This window comes from Delphinus delphis, chromosome X (assembly GCF_949987515.2).
Source record: "Delphinus delphis chromosome X, mDelDel1.2, whole genome shotgun sequence".
Classification (NCBI taxonomy): Eukaryota; Metazoa; Chordata; class Mammalia; order Artiodactyla; family Delphinidae; genus Delphinus; species Delphinus delphis.
This window is the reverse complement of record NC_082704.1, coordinates 37,276,387-37,301,476: the sequence shown is the minus strand read 5'-3', so window position 1 is coordinate 37,301,476 and position 25,090 is coordinate 37,276,387. Positions and strand designations below refer to the sequence as shown.

The 25,090-nt window shown below is 35.8% G+C and overlaps 1 protein-coding gene across 1 annotated transcript in view; it reads left to right on the top strand.

The window, feature by feature from the left end:
- Window positions 1–25,090, top strand: part of NRK (Nik related kinase) — a 162,744-nt gene that overhangs the window by 87,592 nt on the left and 50,062 nt on the right. The window contains exons 6-11 of the mRNA XM_060001855.1: window positions 1,075–1,185; window positions 2,682–2,772; window positions 5,413–5,543; window positions 7,420–7,474; window positions 11,603–11,681; window positions 12,745–12,920. Of these exons, the coding sequence (XP_059857838.1) occupies window positions 1,075–1,185; window positions 2,682–2,772; window positions 5,413–5,543; window positions 7,420–7,474; window positions 11,603–11,681; window positions 12,745–12,920 (643 nt within the window). The remainder of the gene's footprint in view (window positions 1–1,074; window positions 1,186–2,681; window positions 2,773–5,412; window positions 5,544–7,419; window positions 7,475–11,602; window positions 11,682–12,744; window positions 12,921–25,090) is intronic.

Genomic DNA, 25,090 nt, shown 5'->3' with positions numbered 1-25,090 from the left:
TTTTCTTCTTTTTTGGGAGAGTATACTCAGGTAAAAAACACATGATATATCAATTGTGAACAAATATAAAATAAGGGAGTAATTTTCTGAAAAGAAAATCTTAGTATTCCAAACGGAAATAAGGTAGACTTTTTGAATATTCATGATTTGGGGTTTATCCTTTTGCTTCCCTTCATCTATGGCAATAATTAACTTACCTACACTTATTTTTAAAAAAGGCATGTCTTGTTCTACTGTCAAGGTAGTATTGACATGGGCATTAATGCATAAACCTGTGCTTAAAGTTTGTGAAGTTGATTATAATAGTTACATTCTCCTTCACATTGGTTAGCCCTCTAATTAGCTAATATAGGGAAGCAAATTTACTAGTTGGGCACCTGATTCATTAGTGGCAAAAATAAATTTCCTGAGAAATTGCATTTATTAATAAAGTAAAATCTGAATGAGATACTGTCAAAGTATTAACCTTAAAATAGATTTTCTTTAGCAGTAAAGTTATTTGGAAAAAAATGCCCTACAGTAATGGAACTGACAGTTTCCCCCTTGGAGTTGTATTTTGCCAGTTTCTTGGGGAAAATATTCTAGAATTTGAAAATAAAACAACAATTTTAAAAAATCTAGTCTTAATGTTGAAGTGTAAATTGTTTTGAGATCCTCCATATCCTGCTTCTCCACCTGCAAACTATTCCCTCAACTGTGTTTTTTGTTCTACTCCAGTCATCACTCAGACTTACCCCTGTACAAGCTTCTTTCTAAAGGCAAGTCTTATTCGGTTTTCAATAAACTGAACGTTTTTCTTTCTCAGCATATACAAACACTACCTATCCTTCAAGGCTTAGCTCAAATCCCAGGTCCTGGTTAAAAATCCCTGGTGTGGTACCTGCCTTCTCTCCCTCCACAGATCTTTGGATTTTTTCCCAGTTCTTTTTCATTCTACCAGACAATTGAGCCAGTCTTTGCAATGTCTTAGTGTCTAAACATTGCATATAAATACAAGCCATATGAACTAAAACTCTCCAGATATTTTCAGAGAATTACTTCCTAAACCTTGATACTTTGCTGGCTTCCCTGCAGATGGTGATGGAGTTATGTGCAGCAGGCTCAGTCACTGATGTAGTGAGAATGACCAGAAATCAGAGTTTGAAAGAAGATTGGATTGCTTATATCTGCCGAGAAATCCTCCAGGTGAGCATTCATATAGTCATTCTCCCCTGGTCTTGAAAAAATCTGGTGGTAATATATACAATGTACCTTATACCTGCTCATAGAGGATGATTTGAGAATTCTTAACATAACTTCTGGGTCAGGATACTGAAAAAGGCTTTAGAGAAAGCAGATTTTCAGATGATGTCCTTAAACTTTAAGGTACACCAGCAGATGGCTAACCAGGTCCTTCCAAATCATGGCCTTTAATGGCTCTGTCAAAGTCAGACTGTAGTGTTCAGTGGATCAGGGATATGACAACTTGGAGTATTTATTATGTTGTTATGATTTTTAAAGTTTTTTTTTAAAAAGCATAGCACTGTCATTAGAGATTAAGATAAGTTGAGAAGTCAGTGTTTTACTCAATGGCTCCAAACCATCTACAAACTGTTTTGCAGACAGATATTCTCTCTGAATAATGGCTTACTTTTAAAACGTTCCTTATTTTTAACAACAAATTGGATGAAAGTGCCAATCTTCTTGATCTACCAAACTCAAATTTTTCTTTGTGTCTTAAGTGCTTAGGGTCACCCAAGAAGGATATTAACAGAACTGAACAGCACCACTGATAAAAGATTAGAATGTCTTTCCTGTCATCTTAATTGGATTCACTTGTGGTAATAGTGTAAATATTAAGAGTGCAAACTCTGGACTGAGTTTAAATTCTGGTTCATCATGTATTAGTTGTGTGTCCTTGAGCCAATTACTTAATTTCTCCAAATCTCATTTTCCTCATCTGTAATTTGGGGTGGTATTAGCACCTTCCTTAAAGGGTTGCTATAAGGACTTAGTAATTTACTCCACGTAAAGCACTTAGCAAAGTGCTTGGCCAAGAATAAGGACCCAATAAATATTAGCTGTTTTTACTGTTACTTCTGTTATTAATCCCCAGTTCGTATCTAGAGCAATCTCACTGAAGCCAGGGCATGGGTTAGCCAGGTCAAGGGTTAGTTTTAGTGGTGAATGGTCTGGAGACAGCATGGTAAGCCAATACAAATGGCAAATGCTTTAAAATGAATTTCCATATTCCCCCAAATTCTCAGCCTACAAGGTTGACTAGAAAATATTTTGGACTAAACAAATGGTTGGATGAGGAATAGAGTAAAACAATGCGAGCTATGGTATTTAAGATATCCAGGTCTTTACTCATATGGTTCGTTGGAAAAATGGAGGCTAGAAAGGACGGTAAATGGCCCAATGTATACAAACATTAATTTTTGGTGTTTTGTTTCTTTCATGGGTGTCCTGATTTATTTTCCTTTCCTTATAGCCAAAAGTAGTATGTCTGGGAACTGGTTGTGGTAATTCCAGCCTAAAGAAAGAATTTTGTCTGAAAAATGCAAATCTGGGCCATTTTTCTTACCAAAAGTTTTTTCAAAAATACTAAGAAGAGTACCAGAAAAAGAGAAAAATATATACTGATGTTGCTTTTTAATATAAATGTGTATATATATATATATATATGTATATATATGCAGGGCTTAGCTCATCTTCATGCACACCGTGTAATTCACCGGGACATCAAAGGTCAGAATGTGCTACTGACTCATAATGCTGAAGTAAAACTAGGTAAGTTTATTCTTGTAATACTTTAAGTGAGGCCCAAAATATCTTAATAGAGAAAAATCCTTTAAGATTACTGTGTTTTCTATCATGTCACTAACAATCCCCTCTACTTATTTAGGCCGTGTCTTCCCTGCCTGCAAAACAAGTTAAAGTTTGAAAATTTGTTTGGGAAGGGAGGTTGGGACAAGAGAAGGATGCACTTAACTGCTTCTCTGAAATCATGTAGATAAAAACAACTTTTCAAGTATAATAGGAGTTTTACATTTTGATCATTGCTTAACCCTCTAATAGATTCAGCTATTACATTTATTTTAACAATTGAATTGAGTATTTACTATGTGGAAGTTTCTGCGCCATGGACAAGGATTAAACAAAAAGACAATTCTTCCACATCACAGAGCCATATTTTCCAAAGAAAATCAAAGAACTTTTAAATGACTTAAGCACAAATTGCTTCATTGGAATTTCCCCTCAAATATTTAAAGAACTGATATCAGTTAGAAATAATGCTCCAGTAATATCCAAATCAAATTGAGAATTAGAAATCAAAATACCAAAAAGTTCCTGGCTTTCTATTCCAGGGTTCAGAATGGCATAATTTATTTGAAAAACTACACATAATGTCTCACAGGCACACAGGGGACAATATATTGCACCTTTTAAGGTTTAAAATAAATATTGTTGATTTGTTTTTAAATAATACCATATGAATAATGTCAGTACTATGTAATGGCAGATGACCTCACTGATATATACAATAGAACATAAAATCACTGGTATCAAACCCTGCATTACTTTTTAATCATATCAATTCTTGCCTACCATGTCTCTAGCATGACTTTAAAATCATTCACATTTTTCTGCTAAATAAATATAACCAAAGAAGAGAGTTTGTTCATTCACTGAGAATGCTTTTCACTGAATATTTCTGGAAGAAGCATGAGGCAATAATTGTTCTTAAAATAAGTGAAAAGTAATTTCAAGAAAATGTACTGTGTATTTTGTGTCTACAAGCTACAAAGCTAGAAACAGAATTTTAAGACACTGTGTTAAAATTCATGAGAGTCATTTGGATCTCACATTCAAGTGTGCAGGGTAGATAGTATGTCACACAGCTACTCTGTTCACATGTGGCAGCACTACCATATATCTGGGTCAAGTTGCTGGCCAGCCCTACCATTTGCAACACAGAAGAGAAATTGTAAATACGTGAAAAGCCACTGAAAAACCTGTCACAAAGTCCATGCACTAAAGATCATGTACTTGACTCTGTAGGAGAGACCTTTTAGCACTAGAGTAAAATTTAATCAGGCTTATTATATACATAATCCTTATACATTTGGTTTTAGATTTCTTAGATCCCAGCATATTTTTAAACAACATGTTATAAGGAGAAAGTTGCAGAAACCAAACTCAATGACAGCCAAAGGGAGTAACAGAAAGGAAAGAGACTGGACAGTGATTCTGTTGCAATTGCAATTGATCAATAATCCTCATATTCTGGTACCTAGGTCTTTAAAGAAAAGGTGAATGATGCCACTGCTGGGGTCTCATCTCTACTTTTAACTTCAGCTTTTCTTTTTTCCCTTTTCTTCCATTCATCACTGTTTCTTCCAGTCTTTTCTCCTTTCATTTTCTTCTCTGAATGTCATATATCAGTTTATGGCCTTCATAGGTATTTCTTGGCCCTTAATGTTGGCCCTCAGGGATAGTGAAAATGCTGAGCTCTGATGTAACCTATTCTCAATAAAATATCTAGCTAATGAGATCGTGCAACACCCAATGATGATTTTCATATATTACGGACATTTTGTTGTTATTGTTCTTCTTAGTCCTTCCTTTAACACTGCCTTAAACTCTTAACTTTAAAAATTTTCTTTTCCTTTCCCAAGTTCTTTAAACTACTTTTCAGTCAAGGTTGTTAGCCATCCTCTAGATTCCTGGAAACCATTCTAAATTAGGAAATCTACTTCATTTTTCATCCCTGTCTTATTTTTCTGGACTAAATAACCCCAGTCTACTTTAGCCTTTTTTCTGTCTGTTTCTGAGGATACCATACTAAATATTTTCATATAATATATCCCACAGATGAATAGAAGACTGACCTTTTATAGTCTAAGCTAAGATATGGATACTGCAGTAAATATTTGCATCTGATTCAGAAGATCTGTAGAAGAACTTAAACTAAATTTTAGCATAAATTCCTTTTTCTTTATCAGTGTGGTAGGGCTTTCTAATATCACAAATGAGACTTCCTAATAAAGTACTAATAAGTTTTAGATTTCTTAGATGTTGCTTATAGTGCTGGTCTTCCTCCAGCTTGGTGGCAGGTCCAAATACTACATATGTTATCACTTCAGAGGTTCAGGGTGTACTGATGGAACTTTATTTTTAATATTCATGGTAAACATTCAGCCAAACCTACTGTAGATTTATAATAGCACTGCTGATTCTCTTTCCAATATAAATACCAGCAAAAGCCTATTTCCCAGTGTTCCTGGAGTAGACTTCATGGTAAAGTTTGCTGGGCTGGAATGAAAATCTGTTATCCATTGTGGCTTTTGTATTGGCTTTCCAAGTTAAAGCAATAATTTATTGACCTTTTTGTTACTGATTAATTATTTTGACAAATGAATTTTGCAGTGGATTTTGGAGTGAGTGCCCAGGTGAGCAGAACTAATGGGAGGAGAAATAGCTTCATTGGGACACCATACTGGATGGCACCTGAGGTGATTGACTGTGACGAGGACCCCAGACGCTCCTATGATTACAGAGTAAGTGTAAGGATTCAGATAGTAGGAATCAAATTTTGGAAAGGACTTTTGACTTTTTATTTTAATTTATGAAATAAAAGAATAAAAAGCAGGCAGCTCCCTTTTTATGATTCTTTTAATGTATTCTTTTTTATATCTTTATTGGAGTATAATTGCTTACAATGTTGTGTTAGTTTCTGCTGTACAACAAAGTGAATCAGCTATATGTATACATATATCCCCATATCACCTCCCTCTTGAGCCTCCCTCCCACCCTCCCTATCCTACCCCTCTAGGTCATCACAAAGCATCAAGCTGATTTCCCTATAAAAAGCAGGCAGTTGCTTCTTTCACATAGACTCTAATAAGAAATGCTAGACACTGTTCCTATATGTGGTTTAATGATGTGCATAAAAATAATATTTTCTAAGAATGTAGACAAAGTAGACCATCGGGAGTTATCCATATTTGAGGAAGAATGTCTAGTTCATATTGCTTGCAACTTCTTGGTAAAAATATTATATTATGTGGCTTTATATGGAAATTTAACTTCCAGGGACAAAGTGCTTTGTAAACTTTAAAATGAATAAATGTAAAGCCAATTATTAATCCCCACAGTAACTTAGCTCCAGAGAGAAAAAAATAATAATTTGATTACTCAGAGTAATGGAGAAAATCCTTGGCATGGTTCACCTCCAAACCACAGAAAATCAGTGGAATAGACAAATTAAGTAACAATTCATGCTGTTTATTAAAATTTCCACTGAAGCTGCAATTTGGACAATATACATCTATGTACACATTTCAAAAAGCTGGTGTGGAAAGAAAACTCTCCATTTGCTATAGACTGGAAAAACCACACTCACTCTCCACATCATAAGTCATCCAAACAATTCATTGTGGTTTCGTTGTATGGAACCTAGGACTCAATACTTGAAGTTGATTAATTCAAGTTTCATCTCTTTTCCCTTTCCCTTAAATGTCCCCTGCTTGATCTGCAAGCAGACCTGATGAGAGCTTATTATAGCCCAGTACTATTAGGAGCTATGGAGACAATGGAAGTGTAATGTTCTTTAAGTGGCTTGCTGTAAAAAAAATAATGTTTTATAGCTGTACAATTTTTGGCAGTCTTCCAAGGACTTTCACCCATTTTAATTATATGTCTTTAATTTTTAGTCCCATGTAACTTAAAGAAAACTTAAACCATCACAACAACCCTTTGAAGCTAAGACATCTATAAACAGGTGTTTTAACAATTCAGTTAACTTGCTTAGGAGTCATTAAGCCAAACAGTGCACCTCTAGCCCTGTGCCCTTTCCACATTCTAAAAAACAAAGTACAGTTAATAGTAGTGAGGGTCATTTCCTAGAGCCTCCTAGAACATAATTTCCTAGAATTATAATAATTCTATCTTCAATATACTATATTCAAGGCACTGCTGAAGTGCTTATATATAGTATTTCATTTAATACTTATACTAGTTCTATGATGTGTATACCATTATCATCTCTACATAAGGTGAAATTGAGATACAAAGAGTTAAATCATTTACCTAAGATCCAACTTCTTTACAGCTAGTAGTATGTGATAGGACTTCTTTACAATAAATTCCTTCTGTTATTTCAGTTAAGGTAACAATAGCAATACATCCAAGATGAATTTTCCTTACATTGAATCCCATCCCATGTCAACTGGTTGTGTAGTGTAGTACTGGCTGGTCACAGGGTCAATAAGATCTTCCTATAACATCAGTCTCTAATGAAGCCCCATTATAGAAAACCCATAAAATGGCTGTAGCATTGACATCTCCCCTCAGCCAAAGATTGTTTTGAGATTCTAAATACTATCAGTTTCCCATTTTTAAGTGACATTTTTTTGATCATCTTTTCTTTTGCAGAGTGATGTGTGGTCCGTGGGAATCACTGCTATTGAAATGGCTGAAGGGGCTCCTCGTGAGTAAAAATATTTGTTGTTTGTTCAAAGTTAGGGAAACATGTACAAATCTGTCACTTGTACTAGCTAGCTTGTACTGGCTACAAAGGTGCCACACTATGTGCCAAACTATAAATGGTGGCCTTTTCCTGCTTACCGAACGCTGCAGTCAGAATGGCCAGATATGTCTATAAGAAGAGTTTGTATTTTTCTCTCTTAAGATATCTTATTTTAGGATGATTGAGTGTTGTTTCAATTTAGCCTCAATAACATTTGGTCCTGATAGTCCTAACCAAACAGAATATAAAGGCATTCAGTACATATTCACTGGTGGAATATTTAGGTTCCCAAACATTTACAGTTATACCCTGCTACTACTTCAGACTGTGACAGTTGAGAAAATCCCCCAGTAGTTCCTTTTAATTGAGCCAATCCTCAACAACATTGAGAAGTAAGTTTTTTATTTTCCTTTGGAGTCAGTCTAGCTCATCATTGGTGCCTTCCTTGCTCCTATCAGCCACTTCATTGCCCCTAATTGTTCAGAAGGCTTCATTTCCTCTTGTTTCCCCCTCCTTCCCATCATTTAAATGACCTGTCAGCATTCTGTTCTCTCAGGACACTGTTTTCTGATAGGAAAGTGAAAATAGAATGTGAACTTGTGTATAAATGATTAATAACCATCTAATGTATGACCCCATAAGCAGAGCATATTTGTTGTCCTCAATACCTAAATCCAAGGATATAAATAATAAATACATTCCTAGTATTGATGAGAAGTGAGAGAAGTGCCTGGAGTGTGTGTGTGTCAGGGGGCAGGGGTTGGAATTGCTTTGCTTCTCCCTCTCCAAGCAGATCTTGTAGGTTCCCATGTCCCTACCTGCTTCATCTGCACAGTATCTACTATATTATCACTGTGTTTCAAGGCTAATGGGAGTAGAAATAGTGGTAACAGAATTGTTAAGAATTCCTGGTGTCCCTTGGAATATCACATATCATAGAACGGGCTTGGATTAAAGCTGAGCCAGATGTGGAGATCAGGTCACTGCTGCGTCTCTGCTAGTGCCCAAAAAGCTACAAAGTACCTGTATTGGGTGAGTTTTTAAATGATGGAAAAATTGTTTACTCCACATATATATAATTGAGATGAAACTGGGAAGGTACATATTATTCCTCATTATCTCATGATTATTTCTCTTTATGAAACATGCTTAAATTATATTGAGCTCCTCCACTCTTCCTCTTCCTCCTCCTCTCTTGCTCTCTTTAAATACACATATTGTATTTCATGAATATTGATGCATGTATTTGGTTAGGATGAATGACTGCATCAAGTAGTATATTATTTCTATTGTCTTTCCAAAAAGACTAGCTTTCTACATTTTGCAGATTTGTACTTTTTGATTCACCTTTTTTGGTTTCACTTTTTTATTCTAAAACAATAAATCATTGGAGAAAAGAGGCGTAATGAGCAACTCACAGAAGAAATACAGAGAGGGAGTTCTTCACAGAATACACAAATGGCAACTTTTTGCAAAAGATAGCTGAGGACCAGGAGATTCTTAACTCACAGTAGAAAATAGGGCCAGCATGCCTGGATAAGTAGTCATTGGAATGGTGCAACTTTAGTCATGAACAACTTGAAATAGCCATACTGCTAAAACATTTGTCTTTCACCAGTCTCCTTTATTGCCTGGAGTATTAATTTTGGATGGAAATGGCTGTCATCAATTTAAATACAGAAATCCCCCAGGTTGTGATATTTATCATCTCAGAAAGGATGGCCTTCCAAAGTGACAGTTATGTGATAATTACCTCTGAGGTCCAAATAACAAAATCCCCTTCTGCCTTTGGTGAGTCTCTCCCAGGGAAGTAAAAAGAAATAGAGAATACCTTCTCACTAAAAGGGTGCTGTAGGGACTCTCAGAGGAGAGAGAATCAGGACCCTTGCACATCAGGACTTTAAGTCCTTGGATTCTGGATAGAAATTCAAACTTGATGTGCAGTCCTTTAAACCAAGGCCAGAACATTACTAGTAGTTATTCAAACACCGGAATATCATAGGTCAATTAATATTGAATATGTGTAGTTCTTAGTTTCTTTGTTTTTTATAGAAAAGTGAATCGTTGCCTGGAGAAGCAGGACTGGATTGACAGTTTACTCCAACTCTCCTTCCTTGTCAAGGATCTACACCAGCCAATTTACCTTAATCAGAACTGTATCTTTTCCTATGTTAGCATTCTCCTTGGTGTTGTAGAGATTGTTTGTAATACTATCAGACATGCTTGTTTATAGTCCTACTTCTATTCCTTGTAGTGTCCTTCCCTTACACCCCAGATCAATCTTTACCTGAGTGTCTTTACCCCTGTCCCATCAGGAGATCCATTTCTTCAGTATTCAGAAGATTCCTTTGGATCTCAACATATTGTAGGTGTTAAACCACGTTATTTAAAATAATTCAAACTACACCCAGTTTAATGTTTCTAATCTATCAAGATATGTATTTTTAAAGTAGATTACTACTTCAAAGGAATGAGCTTCTAATGGTGAAAATTTAGGCAACATTAGGATATATGGGGTGAAGGGGACATTAACTGGAATTCCTAAAATTAAACAATATAGGAAACCTCCACAATTGCTGTTTGACATAGTTCTTGTACCCACCCTATGCCTCATTCATTTGTGGACTTCTCCTTTCCTTTCATGAAAACTTACCCAGCCTATGCCCTAACTCTTGACACTGAAGATGTTTTTAGTTAACTGAGATGCTCAGATGTTAATAAATGACAACTGCTTAATATTGTAAAAATTTACTTACAGTATGTTTAAAGGACAGATTCTGGTGATTGATTGGACACAGTAAAGGAATGAAGAGAATCAAATATTATCCGGATGTTTTGAGCTGGGGGCTAATTTTGCCCTCATTTATATACCTGCACCTTCTATTAATTTATACCCATGTAATTGAAACGAAAGTTTGACCTTTGAACAATTACCTTTATATTACTCTAATGAAATTACCCTGGGGAGTTTCTTTCTACTACTATGAGAGGCCAGTTCGACATTGTAATTTCTCTGGAGATGTATTTTGGGAGAGGAAGGATGCCTCTAAAGAGTTATTAATATCAAAATGTCCTCAGATGAATGGCACACTTCTAGTGTTAGATGAAATTTACACTATGGCTTTCCTTTGGGGGAATTATTGCACTGCCTGTTTTCTTTAATCAAAACACAAGAGGAAATAAGTGAAGTGAGACACATATTTAAACACTTACAGAAAATCCCAGAATTCCCAAGCCAATGAGGTAATGAAATTATATACCACATATTGGAATAGGCTTTTCTTTGTATGGCTGTGTGTCTAAAAAAAGAGAATGAAAGTCTAGTAATTTGGCACAGAATTGAGGTGCCAGATAGTTAAAATCTTATAATATCAATAGCTAATATTTATTAAGTGCTTACTCTGTGCCAGACACTTTTATATGTAGGTTGCCATTTAATCCTCATAGCAACTCTTTGAAGGAATTCTTGATATATTTCCTGTTTTTAAGATGAAGAAACCAAGGCACAGAGAGGTTAAGTAATTTGCCCAAGGTCACAAAGGTAGAATTAGGATTTGAACACAGATGATCTTACTCTAGAGGGTGTGTTCTTAATAGTTACTCTATCTACTTCTTTTCCTAGGACTGTCAGCTTCCAAAACAGATTATTCTCCTCTTTTTAGACTACTAAATCATTGTTTATATATTATTGCAAATAGTTATTAGTCTGGTTGACTTTTTCAGCCTATAATTACATATTCCAATTTTACAGCTGTAGATACCTGCAGTACAAAACACAGAAGAGTGCTTGTCTCCACCTGTATTGTTTACTTCTCTAGATATAAATTATCAATCACACATTTCAAACTTTTTATCTAGTGTAATTTATTATTATTTGTCACACCTGGCAATAGTGAAGCTTTAGGATCTTATATAATGGACTGTTTGCGTTAAAATCAGCTTTCCTCTAACTACATTCTTTTGTATCTATTCCTTAGTATCTATTCAACATGATATGTGAAAGAATAGTGAGAATCCCCTCTGGAATAAGAAGTGTGTTCTGTAGTTACCCTTATTACTCATTCTAAGCTTATCTATTTTACTTTGCAGCCCTGTGTAACCTTCAGCCTTTGGAAGCCCTATTCGTTATTTTGCGAGAATCTGCTCCCAAAGTCAAATCCAGTGGATGGTAAAGATGAATGACTTAATCTCTTAAACACATTAACCTGACATTTTTATGTAGCAGAATTCATTTGGTCAGTCCTGCTTCAACATCCTTATTGGACAATATTTCCTAAAAACCAATACCTTAAGTAAGGGGGTCTAAATGACTAGTGTTCATTAAGAGCTAGCTAGCCAATCAGAAATAATACTCTCCATAGTATATTGTGATGACATTACTGTCCTGGCATTAGTGGCATATTCAGTTATTTCTTCAGTAATGGGATGGACTAATGGAAGCCATTTGAGAAGTTTCTCACTGAGCCCAGATAGGCAGTCAGTGATTGTGATATATAGCCCAGTCTTTTTACCCATTAAACTAAACATCCAAAGACCTAGAAAAGAGGACTTGTTCTCTCAGCGTGCTACAGCCCAACTAAACTTGGGAATCTTTCTTCCTGAAGCTTTTTGATCTAGTACCTGAAGCTCTTGCTTGTCTTAGTATTTATTGCTTTCCTGGTAGAAGTGGTTACTATGATTTGATTGCAGACATTCTTCCTTGTGATTAAATTTAACCCTTCCCACAGATTCAGGCTTTCTGGTCACATCTGTTTCTGTGGGCCATTTTATAAGATTAATTAGTCATGGTACTATTAACACCCTTTTCTGGATCATTACATTGGCACCTTTATAGCTTAAAGTGCATATAGTCAAGTGAAACACTCAGGCTTCAAAGTATGACTACTGTGGGATGACCAATCTAGTCTCATGGTCTACATAAATCACATCAACCACTTAATTGCCTTCACACCACTTGACTTTTTATCATGTACATACTTCCGAACTCATTGAAGTTTCTACTATTATTTGGGTAGAAAATGCCATTGACTCTGGCCTCTTCAGAGGTTTGAATGGCATTGCTGTGTAATGTATATTGTCAAACTGCAGAATATTTGGCTATTGAAAAGACTATTAATAGCTAGAGACAACTCTCTTCAAAAATGCAACCTTCAGAGTGGCATGTGGGTGGAGGTGGGAGGAGGTGTGGCAGGCCTGAGAATGCTCTTTTATCTCTGACTCATTTCTTTTAGGTCCCGCAAGTTCCATAATTTCATGGAAAAGTGCATGATAAAAAATTTCTTATTTCGTCCTACTTCTGCAAACATGCTTCATCACCCATTTGTTCGGAATATAAAAAATGAAGGGCATGTTGTTGAGTCATTAAAGAAGCACCTTACTGGAATCATTAAAAAGAGACAGAAAAAAGGTAGAATATGTGAATCTTCATTTTACTGGAATAAATATTCAAATGAGAGCAAAATTTATTAAATTTTTTCAGAAAAAAATATTTAAGAATTAGGTTGAAAGTAAAAATTCTGAGACCACTGATATTTAGTTTTTCCACTAATATGCCATATGCATTTAATTCATTGTCTCTTACCTGATCATATATATATATACATAAGATTATAATTTTTTGTCAGTTACAACTGGCACGTGTTCATATTTACAAAGACTTTGAAGGCCTCCAGAAGAATTTTGTGATATGCCAATTTCATTTTAAGAAAACTCCTAACTGAAGAAATAAAATTTTAAAAAAGATAACAAAATCTATATCTTATTATTCTTTTTTGGCTAATATGTTAATTAACTCCAATGAGATAAATGGATTTGTAATTATCCATTTTCTGACTACTAATTTTGAAGTAATATCAGTGTACCATACAAAGTTGATTTTATGTACGAATCTCCAACTTTAAGATGAAATTAAAGGAACACATTTATGCAAATAAAAGTAAGCTTCTAGATTTTAATGTCAAAAATGGCAGGATGAATGTTCATCAAACCCAGAGGAAATTACTTAGGAAGTTCTAACTTTATAGGCTGTATACCATATTCCGCATTTAACTTAGGGCACCATAGGCAGGGTTGAGTGGTAATGGAATAGCAAGGGGGGAGCCTGAAAAAGATAGCAGGCATTCTCAGATTCACTCTAAGATTGATTGCAGTGAGCTCCTTCCATCTACATAAATATACATATCTTATTTTGGAGTGAGAAGCAGAAGGAATTAATTTATTTACCCATGGTGGAGAATTTATTGGACCAGCAACACAGAAGCCGACCAGTCACAAATGGATACAGGAAGACCACACATCTAGTTGAGAATTCGCTAATTACCAGAGCTGCAAGATTTTCAAAATGTAACCTGCAGGAAAAGACACGATTATATGGAGATTACATGGAAGATGTAAATATAGTTGTCCTAAACTCTTTTTTTTTAATGTCTTTATTGGAGTATCATTGCTTTAAAATATTCTGGTAGTTTCTTCTATATAACAAAGTGAATCAGCTATATGTAGACTTATATCCCCTCCCTCTTGTGTCTCCCTCCAACCCTCCCTATCCCACCCCTCTAAGTGGTCACAAAGCACCGAGCTGATCTCCCTGTGCTATGGGGCGGCTTCCCACTAGCTATCTAATTGACATTTGATAGTGTATATATGTCAATGCTATTCTCTGACTTCGTCCCAGCTTACCCTTCCCCCTCCCTGTGTCCTCAAATCCATTCTCTATGTCTGCATCTTTATTCCTGTCCTAACCCTAGGTTCTTAAGACCTTTTTTTGTTTTAGATTCCATATATATGTGTTAGCATACGGTATTTGTTTTTCTCTTTCTGACTTACTTCACTCTGTATGACAGTCTCTAGGTCCATCCACCTCACTACAAATAACTCAATTTCGTATCTTTTTATGGCTCAGTAATATTGCATTGTATACATGTGCCACATCTTCTTTATCCATTCATCTGTCGATGGACACTTAGGTTGTTTCCATGTCCTGGCTATTGTAAATAGAGCTGCAGTGAACATTGTGGTCCATGACTTTTTTTGAATTATGGTTTTCTCAGGGTATATGCCCAGTAGTGGAATTGCTGGGTCGTATGGTAGTTCTACTTTTAGATTTTTAAGGAACCTCAATACTGTTCTCCATAGTGGCTGTATCAATTTACATTCCCACCAACAGTGCAAGAGTGTTCCTTGCTGGTTTCCTCTCCAGCATTTATTGTTTGTAGATTTGTTGATGATGGCCATTCTGACTGGTGTGAGGTGATACTTCAATGTAGTTTTGATTTGCATTTCTCTAAGGATTAGTGATGTTGAGCATCCTTTCATGTGTTTGTTGGCAATCTGTATATCTTCTTTGGAGAAATGTCTATTTAGGTCTTCTGCCCATTTTTGGATTGGGTTTTTTGTTTTTTTCATATTGAGCTGCATGAGCTGCCTGTATATTTAGGAGATTAATTCTTTGTCAGTTGCTTCATTTGCAAATATATTCTCCCATTCTGAGGGCTGTCTTTTCGTCTTGTTTATGGTTTCCTTTGTTGTGCAAAAGCTTTTACGTTTCATTAGGTCCCATTTGTTTATTTTTGTTTTTATTTCCATTTCTCTAGGAAGTGGGTCAAAAAGGATCTTGCTATGAATTATGTCATAGAGTGTTCTGTCTATGTTTTCCTCTAAGAGTTTTATAGTGTCTGGCCTTACATTTAGGTCTTTAATCCATTTCATTTTTGTGCATAGTGTTAGGGAGTGTTCTAATTTCATCCTTTTATATGTAGCTGTCCAGTTTTTCCAGCACACTTACTTAAGAGTCTGTCTTTTCTCCATTGTATATTCTTGCCTCCTTTATCAAACATAAGGTGACCATATGTGTGTGGGTTTACCTCTGGGCTTTCTATCCTGTTCCATTGATCTATCTTTCTGTTTTTGTGCCAGTGCCATACTGTCTTCATTACTGTAACTTTGTAGTATAGTCTGAAGTCTGGGAGCTTGATTCCTCCAGCTCCGTTTTTCTTTCTCAAGATTGCTTTAGCTATTTGGGCTCTTTTTGGTTTCCATACAAATTGTGAAAATTTTTGTTCTAGTTCTATGAAAAATGCCATTGGTAGTTTGATAGGGATTGCACTGAATCTGTAGATTGCTTTGGGTAGTAGATTCATTTTCACAATGTTGATTCTTCCAATCCAAGAACATGGTATATCTCTCCATCTGTTTGTATCGTCTTTAATTTCCTTCATCAGTGTCTCATAATTTTCTGCCTACAGGTCTTTTGTCTCCTTAGGTAGGTTTATTCCTAGGTATTTTATTCTTTTTGTTGCAATGGTAAATGGGAGTGTTTCCTTAATTTCTCTTTCAGAGTTTTCATCATTAGTGTATAGGAATGCAAGAGATTTCTGTGCATTAATTCTGTATCCTGCTAGTGTACCAAATTCATTGATTAGCTCTAGTGGTTTTCTGATAGAGTCTTTAGGACTGTCTATGTATAGTATCATGTCATCTGCAAAGAGTAACAGCTTTACTTCTTCTTTTCCAATTTGAATTCATTTTATTTCTTTTCTTGTCTGATTTCTGTGGCTAAAACTTCCAAAACTATGTTGAATAATAGTGGTGAAAGTGGGAAACCTTGTCTTGTTCCCGATCTTAGTGGAAATGGTTTCAGTTTTTCACCATTGAGAACAATGTTGGCTGTGGGTTTGTCATATATGGCCTTTATTATGTTGAGGTAAGTTCCCTCTCTGACTACTTTCTGGAGGATTTTTATCTTAAATGTTGTTGAATTTTGTCGAAAACTTTTTTGCATCTATTGAGATGATCATATGGTTTTTATCCTTCAATTTTTTAATATGGTGTTTCACATTGATTGATTTGCGTATATTGAAAAATCCTTGCATCCCTGGTATAAACCCTACTTGATCATCGTGTATGATCCTTTTAATGTACTGTTGGATTCTGTTTGCTACTATTTTGTTGAGGATTTTTGCATCTATGTTCATCAGTGATATTGGCCTGTAGTTTTCTTTCTTTGTTTGTGACATCTTTGTCTGGTTTTGGTATCAGGGTGATGGTGGCCTCATAGAATGAGTTTGGGAGTGTTCCTCCCCCTTCTATGTTTTGGAAGTGTTTGAGAAAGATAGGTGATAGCTCTTCTCTAAATGTTTGATAGAAGTTGCCTTTGAAGCCATCTGGTCCTTGGCTTTTGTTTGTTGGAAGATATTTAATCACAGTTTCAATTTCAGTGCTTGTGATTGGTCTGTTTATATTTTCTATTTCTTCCTGGTTCAGGCTCAGGAGGTTGTGCTTTTCTAGGAATTTGTCCATTTCTTTCAGGTTGTCCATTTTTTTTTGGCATATACTTGCTTGTGTTAATCTCTCATGATCCTTTGTATTTCTGCAGTGTCTGTTGTTATTTCTCCAGTGTCATTTCTAATTCTGTTAATTTTTGTCTTCTCCCTTTTTTTCTTGATGAGTCTTGCTAGTGGTTTATCAATTTTGTTTGTCTTCTCAAAGAACCAGCTTTTAGTTTTATTGATCTTTGCTATCATTTTCTTCATTTGTTTATCATTTATTTCTGATCTGATCTTTATGATTTCTTTCCTTCTGCTAACTTTGGGTTGTTTTCTTGTTGTTTTTGCTGTTCTTTCTGTAATTGCTTTTGGTGTAAGGTTAGGTTGTTTCTTTGAGATTTTTCTCATTTCTTGAGGTAGGTTTTTATTGCTATAAACTTCCCTCTTAGAACTGCTTTTGCTGCATCCCATAGGTTTTGGGTCACTGTGTTTTCATTGTCATCTGTTTCTAGGTATTTTTTGATTTCCTCTTTGATTTCTTCAAGTGATCTCTTGGTTATTTAGTAGCATATTGTTTAGCCTCCATGTGTTTGTATTTTTTACAGATTCTTTCCTGTAATGGGTATCTAGTTTCATAGCGTTGTGGTCAGAAAAGATACTTGATACAATTTCAAGTTTCGTAAATTTATCAAGGCTTCATTTGTGGCCCAAGATATGATCTATCCTGGAAGATGTTCCATGAGCACTTGAGAAGAAAGTGTATTCTGTTGTTTTTGGATGGACTGTCCTATACATATCAATTAAGTCCATCTTGTTTAATGTATCATTTAAAGCTTGTGTTTCCTTATTTAGATTCATTTGGATGATCTGTCCATTGGTGAAAGTGGGGTGTTAATGACCCCTACTATGATTGTGTTACTGTTGATTTCCCCTTTTATGGCTGTTAGCATTTGCCTTATGCATTGAGGTGCTCCTATGTTGGGTGCATAAATATTTACAATTGTTATATCTTCTTTTTGGATTCATCCCTTGATCATTATGTAGTGTCCTTCTTTGTCACTTGTAATAGTCTTTATTTTAAATTCTATTTCGTCTGATATGAGAATTGATACTCCAGCTTTCTTTTGATTTCCATTTGCATGGAATATCTTTTTCCATACCCTCATTTTCAGTCTATATTTGTCCCTAAGTCTGAAGTAGGTCTCTTGTAGACAGCATATGCACACGTCTTTTCTTTGTATCCATTCAGCCAGTGTGTGTCTTTTGGTTGGATCATTTAACCCATTTACGTTTAAGGTAATTATCGATATATATGTTTCTATTAACATTTTCTTAATTGTTTTGTGTTTGTTTTTGTAGGTCTTTTCCTTCTCTTGTGTTTCCTGCCTAGAGATGTTCCTTTAGCATTTGTTGTAAAGCTGGTTTGGTGGTGCTGAATTCTCTTAACTTTTGCTTGTCTGTAAGGTTTTAATTTCCTGTTGAATCTGAATGAGATCCTTGCTGGGGAGAGTAATCTTGGTTGTAGGTTTTTTTCTTTCATCACTTTAAATGTGTCCTGCCACTCCCTTCGGGCTTGTAGAGTTTCTGCTGCAAGATCAGATGTTAACCATATGGGGATCCCTTGTATGTTATTTGTTGCTTTTCCCTTGCTGGGTTTAATTTTTTTTTTGTATTTAATTTTTGATAGTTTGACTAATATGTGTCTTGACGTGTTTCACCTTGGATTTATCCTGTATGGGACTCTCTGTGCTTGTGGACTTGATTGACTATTTCCTTTCCCATATTAGGGAATTTTTCCAGTATAATCTCTCCAAATATGTTCTCAGTGCCTTTTTTTCTCTGTTCTTCTTTTGGGACCCCTATAATTCGAATGTTGGTGCATTTAATGTTGTCCCAGAAGTCTCTGAGACTGTCCTCAATTCTTTTCATTCTTTTTTCTTTATCCTGCTCTGCAGTGGTCATTTCCACTATTTTATGTTCCAGGTCCTTTATCCGTTCTTCTGCCTCAGTTTTTCTGCTATTGATTCCTTATAGAGAATTTTTAATTTCATTTATTGTGTTGTTCATCACTGTTTGCCTGCTCTTTAGTTCTTCTAGGTCCTTGTTAAATGTTTCTTGTATATATTTTTTTCATGGTTTCTAAAAATTTATTTCAGTTTTCAGTATTTAAACTAGACTTTGTGTAAACCCTCCCCAACCTCCTCTTAATGAGTTTGGATTGTTTAAATCTCAATGCATAGACTTGATTTCCCCTGAGCATAAGCAGGTACAGAACTTATTCTCATTCTCTCAGAATAAAGGTAAAATTAGGGAAAATGCATGTTGAGGTTAAACTCTGCTTCAGTTAACAACCATATAATAATATTTATACTTGCATATGAATATATGCATATATATTCATATATATGCATATATATGAATATATCACATTGACACTTGCTACATATTTTATGAATTAATGTAAAATATGCATTATGGTGAATTGTTACCTGCACATTCATTCCCTGGTTTCTTTTTGTTTTTTTCTACATCTTTATTGGGGTATAATTGCTTTACAATCGTGTGTTAGTTTCTGCTTTATAACAAAGTGAATCAGTTATACATATACATATGTTCCTATATCTCTTCCCTCTTGCATCTCCCTCCCTCCCACACTCCCTATTCCACCCCTCCAGGTGGTCACAAAGCACCGAGCTGATTTCCCTGTGCTATGCGACTACTTCCCACTAGGTATCTACCTTACATTTGGTAGTGTATATATGTCCATGCCTCTCTCTTGCTTTGTCACATCTCACCCTTCCCCCTCCCCATATCCTCAAGTCTGTTCTCTAGTAGGTCTGTGTCTTTATTCCTGTCTTACCCCTAGGTTCTTCATGACATTTTTTTCTTAAATTCCATATATGTGTGTTAGCATATGGTATTTGTCTTTCTCTTTCTGACATACTTCACTCTGTATGACAGACTCTACGTCTATCCACCTCATTACAAATATCTCAATTTTGTTTCATTTTATGGCTGAGTAATATTCCATCGTATATATGTGCCACATCTTCTTTATCCATTCATCTGATGATGGACACTTATGTTGTTTCCATCTCCGGGCTATTGTAAATAGAGCTGCAATGAACATGTTGGTACATGACTATTTTTGAATTATAGTTTGCTCAGGGTATATGCCCAGTAGTGGGATTGCTGGGTCATATGGTAGTTCTATTTGGAGTTTTTTAAGGAACCTCCATACTGTTTTCCATAGTGGCTGTACCAATTCACATTCCCACCAGCAGTACAAGAGTGTTCCCTTTTCTCCACACCCTCTCCAGCACTTATTGTTTCTAGATTTTTTTGATGATTGGCATTCTGACTGGTGTGAGATGGTATCTCATTGTAGTTTTGATTTGCATTTCTCTAATGATTAATGATGTTGAGCATTCTTTCATGTGTTTGTTGGCAGTCTGTATATCTTCTTTGGAGAAATGTCTATTTAGGTCTTCTGCCCATTTTTGGAATGGGTTGTTTGTTTTTTTGTTATTGAGCTGCTTATAAATTTTGGAGATTAATCCTTTGTCAGTTGCTTCATTGGTAAATATTTTCTCCCGTTCTGAGGGTTGTCTTTTGGTCTTGTTTATGCTTTCCTTTGCTGTGCAAAAGCTTTGAAGTTTCATTAGGTCCCATTTGTTTATTTTTGTTTTTATTTCCATTTCTCTAGGAGGTGGGTCAAAAAGGACCTTGCTGTGATTTATGTCATAGAGTGTTCTCCCTATATTTTACTCTAAGAGTTTGATAGTTTCTGGCCTTACATTTAGGTCGTTAATCCATTTTTAGCTTATTTTTGTGTATGGTGTTAGGGAGTGATCTAATCTGATAGTTTTACATGTACCTGTCAAGTTTTCCCAGCACCACTTATTGAAGAGGCGATCCATTCTCCACTGTACATTCCTGCCTCCTTTATCAAAGATAAGATGACCATATGTGCATGGGTTTACCTCTGGGCTTTCTATCCTTTTCAATTGATCTATCTTTCTGTTTTGTGCCAGTACCATACTGTCTTGATTACTGTAGCTTTGTAGTATAGACTGAAGTCTGGGAGCCTGATTCCTCCAGCTCCGTTTTTCTTTTTCTTTTTTTTTTAACATCTTTATTGGGGTATAATTGCTTTACCATGGTGTGTTAGTTTCTGCTTTATATCAAAGTGAAACAGTTATACATATACATATGTTCCCATATCTCTTCCCTCTTGCATCTCCCTCCGCCCCACCCTCCCTATCCTACCCCTCCAGGTGGTCACAAAGCACCAATCCAGCTCCGTTTTTCGTTCTCAAGATTGCTTTGGCTCTTCGGGGTCTTTTGTGTTTCCATACAAATTGTGAAATTTTTTGTTCTAGTTCTGTGAAAAATGCCAGTGGTAGTTTGATGGGGATTGCATTGAATCTGTAGATTGCTTTAGGTAGTAGATTCATTTTTACAATGTTGATTCTTCCAATCCAAGAGCATGGTATATGTCTCCATCTATTTGTATCATCTTTAATTTCTTTCATCAGTGTCTTATAATTTTCTGCATACAGGTCTTTTGTCTCCTTAGGTAGGTTTATTCCTAGATATTTTATTCTTTTTTGTTGCAATGCTAAATGGGAGTGTTTTCTTGATTTCACTTTCAGATATTTCTTCATTAGTGTATAGGAATGCCAGAGATTTTGTGCATTAATTTTGTATCCTGCTACTTTACCAAATTCATTGATTAGCTCTAGTAGTTTTCTGGTAGTATCTTTAGGATTCTCTATGTATAGTATCATGTAATCTGCAAACAGTGACAGCTTTAGTTCTTCTTTTCCAATTTGGATTACTTTTATTTCCTTTTCTTCTCTGATTGCTGTGACAAAACTTCCAAAACTATGTTGAATAAGAGTGCTGAGAGTGGGCAACCTTGTCTTGTTCCTGATCTTAGTGGAAATGCCTTCAGTTTTTCACCATTGAGGACGATGTTGGCTGTAGGTTTGTAATATATGGCCTTCATTATGTTGAGGATAGTTTCCTCTATGCCTACTTTCTGGAGGGTTTTTATCATAAACGGGTGTTGAATTTTGTCGAAAGCTTTCTCTGCATCTATTGAGATGATCATATGTTTTTTCTCTTTCAATTTGTTAATATTGTATATCACACTAATTGATTTGCGTATATTGAGGAATCTTTGCATTCCTGCAATAAACCCCACTGGATCATGGCGTATGATCCTTGTAATGTGCTGTTGGATTCTGTTTGCTAGTATTTTGTTGAGGATTTTTGCATCTATGTTCATCAGTGATATTGGCCTGTAGTTTTCTTTCTTTGTGACTTCCTTGTCTGGTTTTGGTATCAAGGTCATGGTGGCCTCGTTGAAAGAGTTTGAGAGTGTTCCTCCCTCTGATATATTTTGGCTGAGCTTGAGAAAGATAGGTGTTAGCTCTTCTCTAAATGTTTGATAGAATTCGCCTTAAGCCATCTGGTCCTGAGCTTTTGTTTGTTGGAAGATTTTTAATCACAGTTTCAATTTCAGTGCTTGTGATTGGTCTGTTCATATTTTCTATTTTTTCCTGATTCTGTCTTGGCAGGTTGTGCATTTCTAAGAATTTGTCCATTTCTTCCAGGTGTCCATTTTATTGGCATAGAGTTGCTTGTACTAATCTCTCATGATCTTTTGTATTTCTGCAGGGTCAGTTGTTTCTTCTCCCTTTTCATTTCTAATTCTATTGATTTGAGTCTTCTCCCTTTTTTTCTTGATGAGTCTGGCTAATGGTTTATCAATTTCGTTTATCTTCTCAAAGAACCAGCTTTTAGTTTTATTGATCTTTGCTATCATTTCCTTCATTCCTTTTTCATTTTTTTCTGATCTGATTTTTATGATTTCTTTCCTTCTGCTAACTTTGGGGTTTTTTTGTCTTTCTTTCTCTAATTGCTTTAGGTGCAAGTTTAGGTTGTTTATTCGAGATGTTTCCTGTTTCTTAAGGAAGGATTGTATTGCTATAAACTTCCCTCTTAGAACTGCTTATGCTGCATCCCATAGGTTTTGGGTCCTCATATCTCCATCGTCATTTGTTTCTAGGTATTTATTGATTTCCTCTTTGATTTTTTCAGTGATCACTTCGTTATGAAGTAGTGTATTGTTTAGCCTCCATGTGTTTGTATTTTTTACAGATCTTTTCCTGTAATTGATATCTAGTCTTATAGCGTCATGGACAGAAATGATACTTGATATATTTTCAATTTTCTTAAATTTACCAAGGCTTGATTTCTGACCCAAGATATGATCTATCCTGGAGAATGTTCCATGAGCAGTTGAGAAAAATATGCATTCTGCTCTTTTTGGATGGAATGTCCTATAATTATCAATTAAGTCCATTATGTTTAATGTATCATTTAAAGCTTGTGTTTCCTTATTTATTTTCATTTTGGATGATCTGTCCATTGGTGAAAGTGGCATGTTAAAGTCCCCTACTATGAATGTGTTACTGTCGATTTCCCCTTTTATGGCTGTTAGTATTTGCCTTATATATTGAGGTGCTCCTATGTTGGGTGCATAAATATTTACAATTGTTATACCTTCTTCTTGGATCGATCCCTTGATCATTATATAGTGTCCTTCTTTGTCTCTTCTAATAGTCTTTATTTTAAAGTCTATTTTGTCTGATATGAGAATTGCTACTCCAGCTTTCTTTTGGTTTCCATTTGCATGGAATATCTTTTCCCATCCCCTTACTTTCAGTCTGTATGTGTCTCTAGGTCTGAAGTGGGTCTCTTGTAGACAGCATATATATGGGTCTTGTTTTTGTATCCATTCAGCCAATCTGTGTCTTTTGGTGGGAGCATTTAGTCCACTTACATTTAAGGTTATTATCGATATGTATGTTCCTATTCCCATTTTCTTAACTGCTTTGGGCTTGGTATTGTAGGTCTTTTCCCTCTTTTGTGTTTCTTGCTTAGAGAAGTTTCTTTAGCATGTGTTGTAAAGCTGGTTTTGTGGTGCTGAACTCTCTCAGCTTTTGCTTCTCTGTAAAGTTTTTAATTTCTCCATCAAATCTGAATGAGATCCTTGCTGGGTAGAGTAATCTTGGTTGCAGTTTTTTCTCCTTCATCACTTTAAATATGTCCTGCCAGTCCCTTCTGGCTTGCAGAGTTTCTGCTGAAAGTTCAGCTGTTAACCTTATGGGGATTCCCTTGTGTGTTATTTGTTGTTTTTCCCTTGCTGCTTTTAATAAGTTTTCCTTGTATTTAATTTTTTACAGTTTGATTAATATGTGTCGTGGCGTGTTTCTCCTTGGGTTTATCCTGTATGGGACTCTCTGTGCTTCCTGGACTTGATTAACTATTTTCTTTCCCATATTAGGCAAATTTTCAACTAAATATTTTCTCAGTCCCTTTCTTTTTCTCTTCTTCTTCTGGAACTCCTATAATAAGAATGTTGGTGTGTTTAATATTGTCCCAGAAGTCTCTGAGACTGTCCTCAGTTCTTTTCATTCTTTTTTCTTTATTCTGCTCTGCAGTAGTTATTTCCACTATTTTATCTTCCAGGTCACTTATCCGTTCTTCTGCCTCAGTTATTCTGCTATTCTTCCCTTCTAGAGTATTTTTAATTTCATTTATTGTGTTGTTCATCATTGCTTGTTTCATCTTTAGTTCTTCTAGGTCCTTGTTAAATGTTTCTTGCATTTTGTCTATTCTATTTCCAAGATTTTGGATCATCTTTACTATCATTATTCTGAATTCTTTTTCAGGTAGACTGCCTATTTCCTCTTCATTTGTTAGGTCTAGTGGGGTTTTATCTTGCTCCTTCATCTGCTGCATATTTTCTGTCTTCTCATTTTGCTTATCTTACTGTGTTTGGGGTCTCCTTTTTGCAGGCTGCAAGTTCGTATTTCCCGTTGTTTTTGGTGTCTGTCCCCAGTGGCTAAGGTTGGTTCAGTGGGTTGTGTAGGCTTCCTGGTGGAGGGGACTAGTGCCTGTGTTCTGGTGGATGAGGCTGGATCTTGTCTTTCTGGTTGGCAGATCCACGTCTGTTGGTGTGTTTTGGGGTTTCTGTGGACTTATTATGATTTTAGGCAGCCTCTCTGCTAAAGGGTGGGATTGTGTTCCTGTCTTGCTAGTTATTTGGCATAGGGTGTCCAGCACTGTAGCTTGCTGCTCGTTGAGTGAAGCTGGGTGCTGGTGTTGAGTTGGAGATCTCTGGGACATTTTCGCCATTTGATATTATGTGGAGCTAGGAGGTCTCTTGTGGACCAGTGTCCTGAAGTTGGCTCTCCCACCACAGAGGCACAGAAGTGACTCCTGGCTGCAGCACCAAGAG